This window comes from Dothidotthia symphoricarpi (assembly GCF_010015815.1).
Source record: "Dothidotthia symphoricarpi CBS 119687 unplaced genomic scaffold P153scaffold_19, whole genome shotgun sequence".
Lineage (NCBI taxonomy): Eukaryota > Fungi > Ascomycota > Dothideomycetes > Pleosporales > Dothidotthiaceae > Dothidotthia > Dothidotthia symphoricarpi.
The window spans coordinates 568,076-585,223 of NW_022985026.1; the positions used below are offsets into that span (position 1 = coordinate 568,076).

The 17,148-nt window shown below is 51.2% G+C and overlaps 7 protein-coding genes across 7 annotated transcripts; 5 read left to right on the forward strand and 2 right to left on the reverse strand.

The window, feature by feature from the left end:
• Window positions 1–214: 214 nt before the first annotated feature.
• On the reverse strand, window positions 215–2,011 carry P153DRAFT_399929 (uncharacterized protein; the record flags this gene model as incomplete). The annotated part of the gene is made up of 1 exon (XM_033671772.1): window positions 215–2,011. The coding sequence occupies one exon, from the start codon at window positions 2,009–2,011 to the stop codon at window positions 215–217; it is 1,797 nt and encodes a 598-aa protein (XP_033520181.1).
• A 1,375-nt stretch (window positions 2,012–3,386) lies between these two features.
• Window positions 3,387–4,555, forward strand: P153DRAFT_369786 (HAD-like protein). The gene is made up of 3 exons (XM_033668859.1): window positions 3,387–3,658; window positions 3,750–3,783; window positions 3,840–4,555. The coding sequence occupies exons 2-3, from the start codon at window positions 3,779–3,781 to the stop codon at window positions 4,384–4,386; spliced, it is 552 nt and encodes a 183-aa protein (XP_033520182.1). The 5' UTR covers window positions 3,387–3,658; window positions 3,750–3,778; the 3' UTR covers window positions 4,387–4,555.
• Window positions 4,556–4,748: 193 nt separating this feature from the next.
• Window positions 4,749–6,991, forward strand: P153DRAFT_425585 (tripeptidyl-peptidase-like protein). The gene is made up of 2 exons (XM_033672550.1): window positions 4,749–5,212; window positions 5,264–6,991. Exons 1-2 carry the CDS (start codon window positions 5,048–5,050, stop codon window positions 6,917–6,919), a joined length of 1,821 nt encoding a protein of 606 aa, XP_033520183.1. The 5' UTR covers window positions 4,749–5,047; the 3' UTR covers window positions 6,920–6,991.
• A 1,012-nt stretch (window positions 6,992–8,003) lies between these two features.
• On the forward strand, window positions 8,004–10,110 carry P153DRAFT_324004 (carboxypeptidase cpdS precursor). The gene is made up of 2 exons (XM_033665226.1): window positions 8,004–8,351; window positions 8,520–10,110. Exons 1-2 carry the CDS (start codon window positions 8,171–8,173, stop codon window positions 9,974–9,976), a joined length of 1,638 nt encoding a protein of 545 aa, XP_033520184.1. The 5' UTR covers window positions 8,004–8,170; the 3' UTR covers window positions 9,977–10,110.
• A 263-nt stretch (window positions 10,111–10,373) lies between these two features.
• On the forward strand, window positions 10,374–11,948 carry P153DRAFT_425587 (tryptophan synthase beta subunit-like PLP-dependent enzyme). Its single transcript, XM_033672551.1, has 2 exons — window positions 10,374–10,946; window positions 11,010–11,948. Exons 1-2 carry the CDS (start codon window positions 10,619–10,621, stop codon window positions 11,891–11,893), a joined length of 1,212 nt encoding a protein of 403 aa, XP_033520185.1. The 5' UTR covers window positions 10,374–10,618; the 3' UTR covers window positions 11,894–11,948.
• Window positions 11,949–12,524: 576 nt separating this feature from the next.
• Window positions 12,525–13,226, reverse strand: P153DRAFT_298850 (uncharacterized protein; the record flags this gene model as incomplete). Its single annotated transcript, XM_033664239.1, has 1 exon — window positions 12,525–13,226. One exon carries the CDS (start codon window positions 13,224–13,226, stop codon window positions 12,525–12,527), a length of 702 nt encoding a protein of 233 aa, XP_033520186.1.
• A 1,368-nt stretch (window positions 13,227–14,594) lies between these two features.
• On the forward strand, window positions 14,595–17,031 carry P153DRAFT_369791 (uncharacterized protein). The gene is made up of 2 exons (XM_033668860.1): window positions 14,595–14,830; window positions 14,880–17,031. Exon 2 carries the CDS (start codon window positions 15,006–15,008, stop codon window positions 16,794–16,796), a length of 1,791 nt encoding a protein of 596 aa, XP_033520187.1. The 5' UTR covers window positions 14,595–14,830; window positions 14,880–15,005; the 3' UTR covers window positions 16,797–17,031.
• The last annotated feature ends 117 nt before the right edge of the window (window positions 17,032–17,148 follow it).

Here is a 17,148-nt window from a genome sequence, read left to right on the forward strand (position 1 = left end):
GGCATAAGTAATGAAAAGCAAGTGTGAAGTACATTAAAACGATTCAAGACTCACGTGTAGCTAAAAGCTTCAATGACTGACAGGTACTTTTACGCATACTTGTCACCCTCCAAAGTTTAGGATAGTATAACAGAAAGGCAAAAGCCATGGACATCCATACATACTTTATAGTCGTTAATGCTCGATAAGACTATGTGAAGCTATCTAGATCATGCTACCCCAATGCGCTCGGCCTCCTAACTATAAATGGTCTGTTGGGTAAGCCATCGACAAACAATCCCCACGCCAACCAATTCCTCAGCAAGGCCTGTGCCATGAGGATGATCTCCCTTCTCACTCCGGCCAAATCCTGCTGCCTGACCTCCATGGTCATGATTGCACCCTGAACCGGCCTCACAAGATACCTAGCTAGCCAGTCCGCGCACCAAAACAGATACAAGCAGCGCGTGCGAAAGATCTGTAAATCAGCATCTTGGATCCATGGGTCAGGAACAACTTGAGCCTCCTTAGGTCCATCGAGTGCACTGCCAATTGCAGCCGCAAAGGACGCGATAGACGGTAGCAGAGACATGTCGTCGATGAAACCCGTACTGATTAACTCAAAGCAGCGCATTTCGATATGTGACGCTAGAGGTTTAAGCTGGCGTACTGGCACAAGATCGTTGTTTGTGAACGGACACTGTGTGATGATCTGTAAATACTGTGCCAGGCGTTGGAATATAATTTCTCTAGGGAGGTCACGGATGTACTTCCGTGCCCATTCTTGCTGCTCGGCTACGGGAACTTGGGGGAAGAGGTCTATACCGAGGTTCAGGTGGACGTCGCGGCGCGCTTTGAGGCATATCCTGTCTAGAAGACTAGAAGGCGAGTCGTAATTGCCAGAGATTGGTATGTCGTGCTCCAGATCAAGGATCTCGGGAGGAATGCAAGCGTGGTTTTCCTTCATGTAGGCATCGAACCGCTGTTCAAGGGAAGTCTTCGTGGGCGTTGGAGGGGGTGTTGGCGGCGAGATCGAGATATTGAGCGACAAGAGTTTCGAGAATATTGCACTCAAAGAGTTGGGATCGAAAAGCAACCGGTGGAAATGAGCATCATAGTCGTGTATTGGAAAGTTTGTGAGAAGTTGGGTTAGATTGAGATGGTCTTGTTTGACAGCATCTACAGAAATCATGTTGAGGTCATCGTTTGTGACAACGTTGACGTGAAAGTCTAAAGTTATGCTATTTCGTACAACTCCAGGATTCTGGCAGTCGTAGTACAACGCCGCAGACTGAGAGTTGTATATAACAGTCATCAGTGTCTCTTGTCCTAGGTGCCGGAGGGCTGCGAGTGGATGAGGTGTGGCATCGCCAGCAAGGAAGATATGGTGTGTGCCAGATGGACTGCTGGGCTTGCCATCACGAATCTCCCAAACTACGGTTATACGATGATGATCGAATGCATCACCAGAATCACCTTCCATATGGAAGGCCTGCACTCCTGTCGTTGCCGAGCCCTCCGGTGCTTTCCACTTGTGGGCATATGCAGCGTCAGCTACGATCGGCCCCCCCATTCGGTAGGCTATGAGCGCCACGAACAGCGGATGTAGCAACGCTTGATTGACGGATGCGTTTTGGAGGAGCTCGGTTTTGTAGGCAAGTGATGTATATCCGCTCAAACTGGACTCATTCATAACCTCCGCATACGCGCCTATCAAGGTATTTCCGTTCGGAGCGTCGTCCTGGGATTCTTCCGAATTTATTGCAACCGCTTTGTTAATTTCAAGGGTCTCTGCCATGTACACAAATCGGCGTACAAGCTGCAAGCCAGTATTGTCGTCGGTCGTAGCGGATCGCAAGGTATTGATGATCGTCTGACGATACTGTTGCACTCTCCTAGTAGCCTGTACATCCTTTAGTGTTTTGTGCAGAACACGCGTCTCATAGCGGCAAGCAACTCTATCTGTAACCAGTTTGCCTTGGTCGCAGGCAGGCACTGTGATGCCAGCGCGAAAAAGTTGCGATATCCCCATGTTTGGTATGTAGAGTCCTTAGTTGTGAAGATGATGTAGTAAAAGAGAATCCCTCCAGTGAGAGGGTAGACAATGAGCTTATGAAGACGGTGGTGGTAAACAAACTGTGAGAGAGATCCTCTTATCGCTGATTGTTCGCCTAGACGCGAAGGCTTGATGATCTCAAACCAATTGCTGAGCTTGAATGAAGGGTTGTTAAAGAGGTCAGCGCTAGGTGAAGGTGGGTTATCCTGATGTCGTTCTTTTGGTTGACGAAGAGAGTCAAATATCGGACCCGTAAAATCAAGGGCCTGCAGCTATTCTCAAATTCAACCACTCTCGCTGTGTTCATAAAGCTGTCTGTACAATTTTCGTTTGCTCAAGAGAAGCTCATCATAGTCTTGGAGACACCATAAAGAAGCCGAGTGTAGCTTGAACCTCGCATCACATACCTCTGAGGTAGACACATTCGAGAGTAATGCGGTGACTTTGCTGTGTGTGAAAGGGCAGAAGATGTTGTTTGTTTCATTGCTTTCTAAGTTTGTGTGTTTGATGGACACGAGACGACGATGGTGGAAAAGAAACAGGCAGAGAGGCTCTCGGTTGGCAGAAATACTAGAGACTAAGATGCAGCGAAATTTAAGAACAGCTTGACAACTGCTTTTACGATTAGTGTCGGGGACTTACACCTAAATCCCGAACAGTGTACGCCTAGCGTGCACTTTTGTGCAACTTATCAGTGTGGTTTGGCGGCTTGTATGAACCACAGAGAACGCGGTTTACGTCCCGTTTCTACACTAAACGAGAGCCCCCATAGATCATAAAACTTTGACCCGCTTGTAGCTCAGTCTCACGAGCTGTTGCGTCTTGTGGATTTCATTCCCTTCGAGGGCTCGGTGTCTGTGTCTGGAGACATTGTGCGCTTCAGACCAACCCGTGGAGTATCCCCCCGCCGGCTCGACGACGGCAGCTACCATATAGAAACAGCATTGCGGGGATCGCTCATAAGGTCGTGTTTGGTGGATACCACAAGCGTGTCTGTGATTCAGAGATATCGCTTCTTGGTGAAGTTCATCGCGGGTAAGCTGCAATCATGAGCTTGTTGTGGGTGAGTTCCGTCGGGTGGCTCTATCACAGGCTCGGTGGTAAACTTTGTCGCGAGGTATCGGCTAGTAAATTTACACATACAATATGTAAAGCTTAAGATACACATAAGGATACAAAATCTTTCAAGTTCAAGAAGTCAACTCGAAGCACACTTGGATGGTAATAGATAGTTTGGTTCCTGGCATATCGACCCCGCTTGATGGCGCCGGTCGATGACGTGTGACATTTATGAATTTCCCCTTACGGTGGCCGATACAAACCAACAGCGCACAGACCTCTCACTTCCCAAGAAAGCGACAGCACATCCCTGACACGGTCCCACAAGCATGAATGCCTTTTTCCCACGCCCATTCAATTACCTCAGAAGCTCTCTGATACCCTCGGTATCACACTCTTGGATCTCTGCGCGCTGCCCGAGTGCGACAAGAAGGATGAGCTCAGTAACACAATCACAACCCGTGCGACCTCGGCGGTTCGCCCCGCTGAACCCGGAGAAGAAGGTGCAGGGCGACGATCGACCGGTATTGAAAGGCATAGTTTTTGATGTTGATGGGACGTTGTGTAAGTATTTGGTCGCAGGTTGTGTAGTCGCCGGTCATCCCACGATCATCATCGTCCTCACAAGTTGTTCCCTTCTGACGTTTCATGCTAGGTTTACCACAAACTTACATGTTCCAAGAAATGAGGTAACAAACCATCGTCAATCAGACTCTAACGAAATAACGATTCTGAAAATTACTAGAGCGGCCTTGGGTATCACCAAAAGCGTAGACATCCTCGATCACATCTACTCGCTTCCGGCGGCCGAGCAGGAAGATGCCCAGGAAAAGATACGCGCCATCGAGCGCGCAGCAATGAAGAGTCAGAAGCCGCAAGCCGGGCTCGTCGAACTTATGGATTATCTGGATTCAAGAAACATCAAGAAAGGGATTTGTACGCGGAACTTCGATGCGCCAGTTGAGCACCTGCTTAATACGTTCCTTCCATCGTCCAAATTCCATCCCATCATTACCCGAGAGTTCAGACCGCCAAAACCCGATCCTGCCGGCATCTTGCACATTGCCAAAGATTGGATGCATGAAGATGGGAGCTTTTTAATTATGGTAGGTGACAGTGTAGACGACTGTACGGCTGGATATCGCGCGGGTGCAGCAACAGTGTTACTTGTTAATGATGTGAACAAGCACCTCGTCGAGCATCAGCATACGGATCTTGTCGTCAAGCAGCTTGACGACCTGATTGAAATTCTGGAGAACGGCTTTGAGGGGAGGGTTGAAGCGAATGTGTAAGACGCGGAAAGCAAAAGGCTGATAGAAGAGATTATTGCGTGCATCAACAATGCATCTTGTATGAAGGTATCGCGCGTGATAATTGCTCGATTTGTGTTCGCGCGTGTAACATCTTTTCATGCAAGCACACACATAGAAGCCCGCTGTATTTAATACACACACATGTATATTACTTCAATATACTGTGCATACTGCGGCTATCAGTTCGCAACGTGAAAATAAAGTGCGGCGTTAAGCCACAGGGCGCCTCTTGAGCCACCCATGACGTCCGACCGAGGCTCTTCCGCGCTATCGTCGCGATGCCCATTGAGCTTTCTCAAGCAATCTACACTCCCGCCACGCGTTTTCTCGACGTTTACACGATCTCTCATAGGTTGAACCTACATTACCTATCGTCCAATGTCACTCTAATCTCTGATCACTCACCTTCCTCATGCAGTGTAGATATGCGGTGTTCAAGCATGTCGCACGGCTCATGATGCTATGATCGTCCGTTTGTAACAGTGGCGTCAAACTGTGCTCTTGCCTTCTTCATTTGGAAAGCTTATTTCCCTTAGTATGCGACAGGCGTAAACAGGTCCCAGTATAAACTCTCATTTCGTCCCCTTCTTTGTTCGTTGTCGCTATTATCTTCCTTAGCGTCGCATCAATATCATTCGCTATGAGGTACGCTTTGTTTGCGGGCCTACTGGCCTTTGCCACAGTTGATTGCAGGTCGACGTCTCATGTCGATGTCGAGAACCTGCGCCGAGTACCTGAGGGTTGGAGTGAGGTTGGTGCTCCGGCACAGGACCGCAAGTTGCATTTCCGTATTGCTGTTCGCTCGGTGAGTTTCGGCTTCGGTTTCAATTGGCTTGATAACTAATTTTGTATGCAGCCGGACCAAGATTTATTTGAGAGGACACTCTTGGAGATCTCAACCCCTAGCCACCCGCGCTATGGCCAACACTTGAAGCGTAACGAGCTCAAGGATCTTATCAAACCACGAGCGGAGTCTACCGACGCCGTACTCGGATGGTTGGCACAATCCGGTATCGACGCTCGAGACATCGAGAACGATGGAGAGTGGATTAATTTCCACGCACCAGTTGAGAGAGCTGAATCAATGATGGGCACGACATTCAAGACGTATCAAAGCGAAGTGCGTCCGGGTCTCAAAAGAATACGTTCTTTGAGCTACGCAGTGCCCATGGAGATACGCGATCACATCGAAATGATACAGCCAACTACTCGCTTTGGCCAAATCAAAGCCGCGTACAGCCAAGTCCTATCCCACGAGGCAGTGCCTTTCTCCATCTCTGCAGTCAACGCTACCTGCAATTCGACCATTACGCCAACATGTCTTGCAGAGCTGTACAACTTCGCCGATTACAAAGTCAGCCCCAAGGGTAAAGTGACCTTGGGTGTGAATGGTTTCCTAGAGGAATACGCCCGCTTTGCCGACTTCGCTCAATTCGCAAAGTTGTATGCACCTCAGGCTGTCAACAGCACATTCTCTTGGACCTCTGTCAATGGGGGTGTTCTTGACCAGAACTCTACGAGCGACAGCGTGGAGGCCAATCTCGACATCCAGTACACGGCAGGTATTGTAGCACCAATCATCAAAACCAACTACTTCAGTACTCCCGGTCGCGGCGAACTGGTCCCAGATCTTGACCAACCCGACCAGAGTGAGAACGGAAACGAACCCTATTTGGATCTCTTTACATATCTGCTTGGGTTGCCAGATGCAGAGCTTCCACAAGTGCTTACCACGTCCTACGGCGAGGATGAACAAAGCGTCCCGCCTACATACGCCAAGTCCGTTTGCAACCTGATCGGTCAACTCGGTGCTCGCGGAGTATCTGTAATCTTCAGCAGCGGCGACACCGGCGTAGGATCAGCCTGCCAAACCAACGATCAAAATAAAACCACGCGATTTCTCCCAATCTTCCCCGCCGCATGCCCATACGTTACATCAGTCGGCGGCACCACGTATATCTCGCCCGAACGAGCGGTTGGTTTCTCCTCGGGAGGCTTCTCAGATCTCTGGCCGCGCCCGGCGTATCAAGATAAGGCTGTGCGCAAGTACCTCAAGAAGCTCGGCAGTCAGTGGGAGGGACTTTATAATCCTGCCGGTCGCGGCTTCCCCGACGTTGCTGCGCAGGGTCAGCGCTTCCGTGTAATTGACAAGGGTAGTCTGAGATCAGTGGCTGGTACCAGTGCCTCAGCGCCAGTTTTCGCTTCTGTGGTTGCATTGCTGAACAATGCTCGCCTTGCTGCAGGCAAGCCGGCACTAGGTTTCCTCAACCCGTGGATTTATGAGCATGGTTATAAAGGATTGAACGATATCGTTGATGGTGGCTCGTCGGGCTGCACGGGCAGGGACATTTACTCTGGATTACCAGCGCCCTTTGTGCCGTACGCTTCGTGGAATGCTACCAAGGGGTGGGATCCTGTTACTGGGTATGGCACACCAAATTTCGAGGAGCTGCTCAAGATCTCGCAAGGTGGTGGTTATGCTGGGCGACGTGGCTTGGACGGCAAGTTTTAATCTGTGGTGGATGTTTATAACATAGTCTTATCTACCTCTTGCTCGGTTGACAACTACGTGCGAAAAATCCGTGATTATTGTACGCCTTGAGTATAATTGGCATACGCTTACCAGTCAGCTAGCTTTGTAGTATTGGATTTTACAGTCTAGCTTTGTGATTTGGCTGAAAAGAACATGGCTTAACTTGAGGTATTTCTGTGTTATTTCGAAGCTGCTCAAGCTTGTTTCGCAACAATCATTTCGTTCCAATAATTCTTGATCATGGACTAGCCGCTCAATCCTCTGCGAATTTTGGTTCTCAAAAAAAACAAAATCAGTGAATGACGTAATCACTTCAACTCAAAATCGTACCTGCCTGACGCATGCTTACGAACTTAATCCCCGGAAATACAAACCCAAACCCTCGCCTCAAATCGTTACATCTTGCATCAATGTTCCACTGAACTCTCGCATGACGCTCCGACTCCCTAGCCCGTGGGTGCCTTACCGCCAGATGGTTCGATTCGCCGACGCCGCCTCAACATGCATTTCGAGCTTCCTCATCTGGTTAATGCATTACAGGTAGTGCGGCTTTATCTGCTATCAAGCATTGACCATTGCTCTCGGCCATGCTTGATCCTACGGCATAGTTCAAATCGGACACGAGGCGGGTGAAGAGCTAATTTCCACTGGAAGGATTCGAGTTGAGTGGGCGACATCTTGCCCTGTTTTCCACGCCGTGCGTGAGGCGATAGGCGAGGGGTATGATGGGGAGATACGACAGCTATCAGTCGGAATCGACAAAGCGGCTCTTTTAAGCAGTCCGCATCGCCCGTTAGCAGGGTACATGACTTGCCAGAGCTTAATGCCGGATGTGGCGAGGCTTGTTCCCCCGCTGTTTTCGATAAGTCGAACTGCATCCTATCGTTGCTTCGTGTTGATTGTTGCGCTCTCCTACGACGCGCGTATTGAGTTGAGGCTGTGTTCAAGTATCAAGCAATCCATGGCTGAAATAGTATTGAAATCCAGTATTCCCAACTGGTTGCCTGACAGGTGAATGGTCGGATCAAAGGCAAGAAACGATGCCTCCTGCCTAATTCGGTATCGAATGTCACGCCTGCGCCGTTCGGTTCAATGCAGGATTCCCGATAGGCATTTACAAGCGTCCGTGTTACGCGTTGGTAACTACACATTGAGGTGACGTCGATATCCGACAATAGTATATCAAGGCTCTTGTTCCCGAAAGTTAGCTCTGTGTCCGTCAAAGTCATCATGCAGTTGCTCTCCATCATTGCCCTTGGTGGCCTTACAGCCAGTGCCTCCGCACGAAGCGTTCAGGCCGTCGGAAAGAAGGCGTCCGACTTTCCCAGACCTCGATTTGGATTTCCGGAGCGCACAGTACAGCACCAGAAGCGCCAGGCGACATCTATCATCACGACTGATGCGTCGAAGAGTATGTTAATTCTGATTCCCACGAACATATCGATACGCAGAGCTGGTTATCATCGAGACATTTTGCGATCGTCGTCCAGAAATTGCTTAGTGTTTTGAATATATGCATAAGCTCTTTGCGCTAGATATAGTAACGTTTCAGAGTGTAACACATGCTGATCTCTTCCAGGCTTCACCGTCAATGGTACCGCTGGCGCAATTCCAGATGTCGACTTTGACATTGGCGAGTCCTACGCCGGTCTTCTCCCTATCAGCAGCAAGACAAACGAGACATCAGAGCTGTACTTCTGGTTCTTCCCATCCGAGAACGAGGACGCGAGTGATGAGATCACGATCTGGCTCAACGGTGGACCCGGGTGCTCTTCTCTGGAAGGGTTTCTACAAGAGAACGGCCCCATCTCATGGCAATACGGCAGCGGCCCAAAGCCTGTCCCAAACGACTGGACATGGAAAAATCTAACTAATATGGTTTGGGTAGAACAGCCTGTAGGGACGGGATTTACACAAGGAACCCCTACGGCGACCAGTCAAGAGGAGGTAGCGGAGCAATTCCTGGGATTCTTCAAGAACTTCGTCGATACTTTCGGTCTGAAGAACCGCAAGGTCTATATCACCGGCGAATCTTATGCGGGACGATATGTGCCGTACATTGCGGACGCCATGTTGAGCAAGAACGACACGGAGTACTACAACGCCAAGGGAATTATGTTCTACGACCCCAGCGTGGCTGAGGATGCGCTACTTGAAGACATCCCAGCTGCTGGTTTCCTAGACAAATGGGCTGGGCTCTTCAACTTGAACGAGTCTTTCACGGAGGATATCCACAAGCGTGCCGCTGAGTGCGGATACACCGACTACATGGAGACATATCTCACCTTCCCACCTCCCGGCAAGTTTCCCACGCCTGAGAACAACGCCTCGGTCGCCGGCTGCGCGATTTGGGGAGACATCTTTGATGCTGTCCTATTGACAAACCCCTGCTTCGACGTTTACGCTGTTGCGACCACTTGCCCCTTGCTCTGGGACCCTCTGGGTTTCCCCGGTTCCTTCGATTACGTTGTTGCCGGCACCGAGATCTACTTCAACCGCACTGCCGTGCAGAAAGCGATCAACGCGCCCATCCAACCCTGGGCTGAATGCTCCGGTGGCGTCCTCGACAAGGACACTTCGCCGCAATCCAGCTGGGAAGTTATACCGCGCGTCATCGAGAAATTGGACCGAACTATCATTGTGCACGGCGAACTCGACTACATCCTCCTGTTCAACGGCACACTCATGGCCATTCAGAACATGACCTGGGGCGGCCTTCAAGGTTTCCAGACCGCACCCTCCGACAAGTTCTACGTCCCATACCACGACGACCTCAGCTTGACGAGTTTGAGCGCTAAGGGCGAGATGGGCATTACGCACACGGAACGTAAGTTGACGTGGGTTCAGCAGGCACTGAGTGGACACATGGTGCCGCAGTACCAGCCCAGCAGCGCGTACAGGCAGTTGGAATTCTTGCTCGGCAGAATTGAGAGCTTGACCTCCAAGGTGCCGTTCACGACACTGGGAAGCCAAAACGGAACGGTCGCCAAGAGGGATTTGGGTGTTATGAACGATGGATTGAAGAAGTGGTACTAGAGTAGACGCCCGAGGATTACGACGTGTATGTAATGTATTGAAACGACTCACAATCAATTATTGACGACTTTTGAAATGCAATTCCACGGTAGAAACGCCGAGGGGTTACCAGATGACTAGGGTCAGTGTACATGCATTCTCTCCAAGTGATCGTATATTTGCTTCTGTTATGTGTGCAAACTGGGAAGATCTAGACGGAGAGGATTCCCGCATTGGGTGAACTTGCTGGAGTTCTTTATTACGACCAGCGGCTTATATCAAAGAGATCCTTTGCTAGGTGCCATGTTGATAGACGTTTGTGGCGGTGCAGTCGTTTTGAAGCCATGGTTTGGAGCAAGCAGAAGCAGGGAAAGAACGAGCCCCGCATGATCCTCCATCATTGCTCCATAGCGACCATGTGTTGAGGATCATTGGCAGCGTGTTTCTTGCACTGCAGTCATGCACATACAATACTTTCCTCATGCGGTTCAGCTGTCTCGCTCGTTCATCGCCCGAGCATGCTAGCCAAGATGACTCGCGTCGAGCCTCCCCGCGTTGACGCCATTTCCTCCGACAAATCACCACCACCACCACACCCACCATGACTCGTCCACAGCCTCAATCGCCCTCGGCCTCTCTTCCCTACGACAAAACTCCTTCATTATGGGTTCCTCGGAACGCCCCCTGACGCGCGCGTCAATTGAAGCCGCCCACGCGCTCATCAAACCACACATCCACAGCACCCCCGTCCTCACCAACACGACACTATCGAACCTCGCATCTACACCCCAAACACCCGAAGCACTTCATGGCACGCCATGGGAGGGACAGAAGCCTGCGACGCCAAAGGTGCGGCTGTTCTTCAAGTGCGAGAACTTCCAGCGCATCGGCGCATTCAAGGTGCGCGGCGCCTTCCACGCCGTCATACGCTTGATCGAAGAGCAGGGTATTGAAGAGGTCAGACGGAGAGGGGTCGTGACACACAGCAGTGGTATGTCTCTTGTATGTTTGGAACTGAGAGATGGACGAAGAAGCTGACATGTACACGCGACAGGAAACCACGCGCAAGCCCTCGCCCTCGCTGCGAAGACCTTCTCCATCCCCGCGCACATCGTCATGCCCAAGATCAGCACGCCCTCCAAGATCGCTGGCACGCAAGCCCAGGGCGCTATTGTGCACTTCTCAGGCTCGACGTCGCAAGAGCGCGAAGCCGTCGTCGCCGACGTGGTTGCGAAGACAGGCGCGACTCTCATCCCGCCCTACGACCACCCTGATATCATACTCGGCCAGGGCACCATGGCGCTTGAGTTGCAGGAGGAGGCGGCGGAACTCATGAACAAGAAACCAGAGTTGGGCATACACGGCGAGAGCAGCAAGGGTCTCGACGCGCTGATAGCACCGTGTGGCGGCGGTGGCATGCTCAGCGGAAACGCCATCGCATGTCACGACACAGGCATCAAGGTCTTTGGCGCAGAACCATCATTCGAAGGTGGTGACGATGCGCGACGAGGCGTTGCAGCAGGGGAGCGCGTGACGACCGTCAAGACGTTGACTATCGCAGATGGCCTGCGCACACCACTGGGCGAGATCACTTGGAAGATCATCTCGGACGCAACCTACGTCGCCAGCCTGTACGGTGTAACGGAGCAGAACATCAAGGACGCGATGAAGCTCGTGCTAGAACGAATGAAGTGTTTTGTCGAACCCAGTGCCGTCGTAGGCCTGGCGACAATCCTGTATAACGAGGACTTTAGGAAGATGGTGGAGCGGGAGGCGGGAGAAGAGGGGTGGAATATTGGAGTTGTCTTCAGCGGGGGGAACACGACTATAGAGGCTATCACGAAGATCTTCGCTGATGTTCCTGCGGCTAAGGCGGAGAGGGAGGAAGGTGCTGTGGGGAGTGATGGGCGTAGAGTCGCTGAGAACGTCGCTGGTTAGATAGTACTATACCTGCTCTTGAAATTCATCAACGCGTTGTATGGCGCTTCTCCGCACTATGCTTCGCTTGGTGTTTATGTTTCTGTCGTCCTCATGTACTTCGTCTCGCAGTGTCTTCTGGGTCTTGTCGCGACGTATCTGCCACGTTCATCTCCTCTCTCGTGGTCTGAGAAGCGTGTCCCACAACACCCTCAAAACTTTGCGGCGAGATGCGGAACACAACGGGTGTGCACGTCAGTGGTACAGCATGTATTCTTCAAAGTGCGACTTCTGCGAACGTGAATGTGGTCGCGATGGCTTCGTGTTGTTGAACTGTCACGCCCTCATCAGTGTTGAGTAAATGCCTACAACAAGTGAAGAGATAAATCGACAAGACAGCATGGTAACCACAAGTACATGCATCACACAAGAACACATATCAAGTAGAGAGGCACAGTGATCGAAGCATCCATATAGCAGTCAGATTCATCAAGATGTTGTAAAACTACAACAACAAGGCGACAAAGTCACTCTGCTGCGTGACCATACAAGTCTACATGGTAAAGGCTCCAAGGCCAGAAAAACACCCACCCATACACCACAAACCAGTGACATATCAACCCAATTCACAAGACCCACCTACAGCTGCCACTTACTCCACGACGACGACCTGTTGGAGCAGAGGGTGCCAGAGCTCGAACGTGTCCTCGACAGTGCGAATATCCATCAAGACCTTGCGAGCGCGTACCTTGATCCCGGCGTCTTCGAGAACGCGCAAGAAGCGACCGACGTTATTAGTGCGAACATCAGTCGAGATGTGGAGGTCCAGGTTGTGCAGGCTGCTGAAGCCCGTGAGGGCGTTGGTGAGACCGTGAAGTTGGACGGCACCGGGGCAGTACTCAAGCAGCTGCTGAACATTGGTGAGTGGTTCGAGAGTGAACTGACGCGCAGAAGGGGGTAGTGCAGCCTGCTCGGGGCTCAGAGTCATGAAGAAGTCTTCGAGCGTGATGTGGATGGTCATGCGGCGGAGGAAATGGCGGACGCCGGACCAGGGGACCTGGGCGGGTAGTGAGGTCTGCCATTTGGTGATGTTGTCCGCAATGTCCTTCTGAGTGAACATGAACTTGTTGCACTCATAGAAGACTTGAATGGCGAGGGCAGAGAACGTCTTGCACACGCGGCGAAGCCTAGCGAAGGGGCCGACGTTGAGGAGAATCTTGAAAGTCTTCTCGTCGATGACGTCGCCGAGCTCGCAAGCAGAGGGCAGCATGACTGCGTGCTTGAAGATTTCGAGAAGAAGCTCGTTGGGAAGCCGGTTGAACTGGGGACCAAGAGCCGGAATAGTGACTGGCATGTTTGATTGATGCATATCGCAAATGAAGATTTTGAGAGTGGTATTTATTGAAAATAGACTGGGACCAAATGTGAGACAAGAGATTTGGGAAAGAAGTTGTGAGCTGAGAAAACAACAGGATAGCGAGGAGAGGGCGCCTTCTTATAGACGCCTGTGAGGCCCGAATCTAAACCACAGTCGTCCATTTCTCACTGTGAGGTTAAGAAGCATAAATGAAGTGAACATTGGCAGAATCCAGCTAGAAAGTTCCGCTACAAGCGTCTGTATCCCTAGAGTGAATTGAAAGGCAGTTCGCATCTGATTCGTTCCCGCTCGCATGGAGTTTAGCCCGCCCACCGTAGGACTGGTCACGTTGGAATCTCAGATTACGTTTCACGCCGGAACGTTCCTCGCGCCCCTGTTTTCCGAGACCTCATTGGCGGTAGATATGGATTGCCAAGGTGCTGTGGGCATCAAGCGTCTTCCTGAAGCTTCGTTCGGGGGCTTGCGTTCACGCTCATGTTGTTGTAGAGCAGTTCGTGTCTGACATACGTGTGGAATCTCTCCGGGGATGTGGACTGTTCGATAGGGCGGTATCGCTCCGCTATGGCATGACGACATATCAGCCTGGAACACTTCCCACTTCAAACACAAGTTGAGGGAATCCTAGGTTGAGGCAGAGTACGGCGTGGCAAGGCGTTGCCCAGCAACCCGTGGAGGCATTGCGAAAAGGTCTGAGTGTAGTACTGGTACAGAGTAACGATGTGTCTCTACGTAGGCTAGGACTTCTAGATTCTTTCTGTGTTGCCCATCGTGAGGTGTCTCAGCTTGTACAGAACATGAAGGTGCTCGTTCAGCCAACGGGTGAACAGGAATCACACAAACGGGGAACCAATACCAACTCACCACCAAAACGGTGAGCTGGTACAGGGCCATTTGCAGTTCTGCTAGAACTCTGATGAGACCATGGAAAAGACTCGTGGGTGTCTACACCGCGCATCGTATCGTCATGGGACTAGAGCAAGACGATGCGGGCTTTCACACAAAGGCTCTTAAGACAACGGCTTCGGGTGACATAGCATCATCTCCAAGCGTCGAAAGTTGACCCTGAGAGTAGTTAGTTTACACCAAACGTGAAGCGAAGTGATGCTCGAGGGCAATAACAAGAGCTGCCACACGGTAATGAGCAATAGGAAACCATCTTCAGAAGCTGCAAGGCCATGAAGGCAGAGCAGCAGTCTTGGTGTGGTGACATTGCGAGTTTTGTTGTTGTTGACGAAAGAGAAAGGCAGGCACGTCGGAGAACTAGGGCGAACATGTGGGTCCGGTGCGCACGGACGTCCCCTCTCTAGTAGCCCGTAGATCGATGTCATCTCCTTCACAAAACCCGCCCCAGTGCATCACGAGACGAACCATCAAGGATCGCTAAAATCACCGCCCCGAGGATAACACAGGACGAGACCCTCAAGGATGCTATGACCAAGAGGTCTCATGACAGTATAACACCCTCGTCGCATGCAGAGTCCTCTGTTCGGCAGGCAATCCAAGATGCGGACGGTGACGGGAGTCACGAGGACGCGGAGGGCTCATCGCTGAAGAAGCCACGATCGTTCATGGCTACGTTAGTACGTGAATTGGTATTATGTGTGTGTGTAGTAGCCCTGACATTCCCAGGCATGCGATCTCTGTCGTTCCAGAAAGACACGATGCGACGAAGACCGGCCGAAATGCGGCTACTGCAAGGCCATGAATCTGGAGTGCACATACCAATCACCTCGAGTGACGAAGAAAGATCAATCTATGGCCGTGGCCATCAACGCCATTCGTCGACTCGAGTCCAAAATCGAGGACCTCACAGCAGCCATCAATGCGCCTAAGGTGGCGTCTCCAACATTACCTACGCGCCCAGTACCAATATTCGACCAGCGATCACCCTTTTCGACTCTCTCTCAACCAAGTCCCGTAGGCCATGTTCAGATTCTCCCCTCTCTTCCCCTACGTCAAGATCGGACGAGCATCCACGAGATTGCCATGTCGCCCCAGGCTATGGGTACACCAGCCAAGAGCCCATTCCATGCCTCTGAGATGATCAGCAAGGTGGAATTGTCTTTCAGTCAACATCGAGTTACCGTATGGCCTGCTGTCGAACAAGTCCTACCCGCCGAATTTGTCTCTGCCCGTGCCGAACTTCCCCAAGACTACGTGGTCGAAATCGAGACCCAGAGGATACCGTTAGCGATACACATTGATCGTCCATACGGCACGTCTTCTGATTCCTGGTTGATGGATCTTCCTCAGTCAGTCGTGAAAGGGCTTGCGGATGCGTATTTCGCCGTCTTTAATCGTACCACACCTGTGCTCGACAAGTTCTTTTTCTACTCCAGTACCCTGGGTATGGCAACAGAGAACGAATTTGGATATGACATTGAGTCATGCTTACTACTAAATGTATTGGCACTGGGCTGTTTGGCAGTCAAAGCGCATGAGGAAGGTGACTTTGCGCTTCCTTCTCGACACGCCTCATCGGGTCGGGGCTTTGTACGGCCGGAGTGGTATGGGTTAATACTCGACGATTCGCCGGGTCTCAAGTTCTTCAATGAAGCTCGAAAGCGTTTTGGTTTCCTCATGTGCCAGAACGACCTTCAAACGGGCCAATTCTACATGCTCTCAACTCTTTACTACGCTCAAATACTCCGACCGATGGACTCTTGGATGACGGTCAATCGGGCAGCGCTTTGTTGCACGAGCATCTTGACTCGCACAGGATCAGTTGACTTTGATCAGTGGGAAGGTGACATGTTCAGCAGACTTTTCTGGAGCACGCTCATGTACGAGGCGGTCATTACACAGGAGTTGGACACTCTTCCACACAGCGGACTGCTCGAATATGAACCTGATATGCCGATACCAAAGTTCACGCCTTGCCCACGGCCCAAAACATCGATCTCTGGGCTACTTACAGACGAGGACGACTCATTTTTCAACTTTCACTTTCTTGCACAGGCTGCGCACCGCATCATCCTGACTCGCGTTAAGCAGAGCATATATTGTTTTGCAGAGAAGGAGGGATTTCCAACTGCGAGTATCACGACAGAGATGCACCATCAACTGGAGCAGTGGCGTGCCAATCTCCCACCGTCTCTTCAGTTCTTGGACGACGAGAGCGTAGACGACTCACCAAGCCCGGCACACGTCATTGCTAAAGCTATGCTACGCAGTCGCTATCTCGTTGCCAAGTTCCACATCGGGCGACCGTTTCTCTACAAAGCATTGCATGCACCCACCTATACGAACGACGCTGAGTACAACGAGATCCGGGAAGGACTTCGAGGTGGCATGTACTGGCCGACTACAATGGGACTCTGCGCGCAGATGCAGTCCGCTCTTCCGATCAAGTTCGGTTGGTGTTCCCAGTGCTTTGGACAAGTCTTGTTGTTTCATGCGGTGGCACGGTCGCCGGATCGGAAGTTGAGGGACACGTTGCCAGTGGGTTGGCTAGAGTGGGTGCAGGTCATGATGGCGTTCATTGAGAGCTGTTCTAGAGACAGTCCTGGGATCGCGAAGGATGTTGAGTTGTTGCGTTTACTGTAGGATGATTTGTACGTTTCGATAAGTGATAGCTCTCGACATAGTCATGTCGTCGTGCAATCACCACCTTTGGCTTTCGTTTTGTGACTGGAGCGTTTTCAGGAGGATGGGTGTTTAGATGGAGTACATGGCGTTGGCTAAGCACGATTGTGGTTGGGGTATAGGTTGTACGTAGCTCGGTCTGGCCGAAGTTGGGTATCCAGACCTAGCAGTAGCCATTCAACTTGTTAGTTGCACCAACATTCCAAACATAAGGTCATGCCTAGACTCTGCTGCGTGATGGTACCCATAACTGAATACGAGAGGCGACCTCGACTGGCGTGCGCTAAACAATCATGTCTGCTGAATGAAATGA

Excerpts from the sequence above, each read along its gene's own strand:
- P153DRAFT_324004 (XM_033665226.1), top strand. The coding sequence starts at position 8,171 with ATGCAGTTGCTCTCCATCATTGCCCTTGGTGGCCTTACAGCCAGTGCC. Across the intron at positions 8,352-8,519 it reads CACGACTGATGCGTCGAAGA|GCTTCACCGTCAATGGTACC; the intron begins GTATGTTAATTC and ends GATCTCTTCCAG.
- P153DRAFT_425587 (XM_033672551.1), top strand. The coding sequence starts at position 10,619 with ATGGGTTCCTCGGAACGCCCCCTGACGCGCGCGTCAATTGAAGCCGCC. Across the intron at positions 10,947-11,009 it reads GGTCGTGACACACAGCAGTG|GAAACCACGCGCAAGCCCTC; the intron begins GTATGTCTCTTG and ends TACACGCGACAG.
- P153DRAFT_369791 (XM_033668860.1), top strand. The coding sequence starts at position 15,006 with ATGGCCGTGGCCATCAACGCCATTCGTCGACTCGAGTCCAAAATCGAG.
- P153DRAFT_425585 (XM_033672550.1), top strand. The coding sequence starts at position 5,048 with ATGAGGTACGCTTTGTTTGCGGGCCTACTGGCCTTTGCCACAGTTGAT. Across the intron at positions 5,213-5,263 it reads TCCGTATTGCTGTTCGCTCG|CCGGACCAAGATTTATTTGA; the intron begins GTGAGTTTCGGC and ends TTTTGTATGCAG.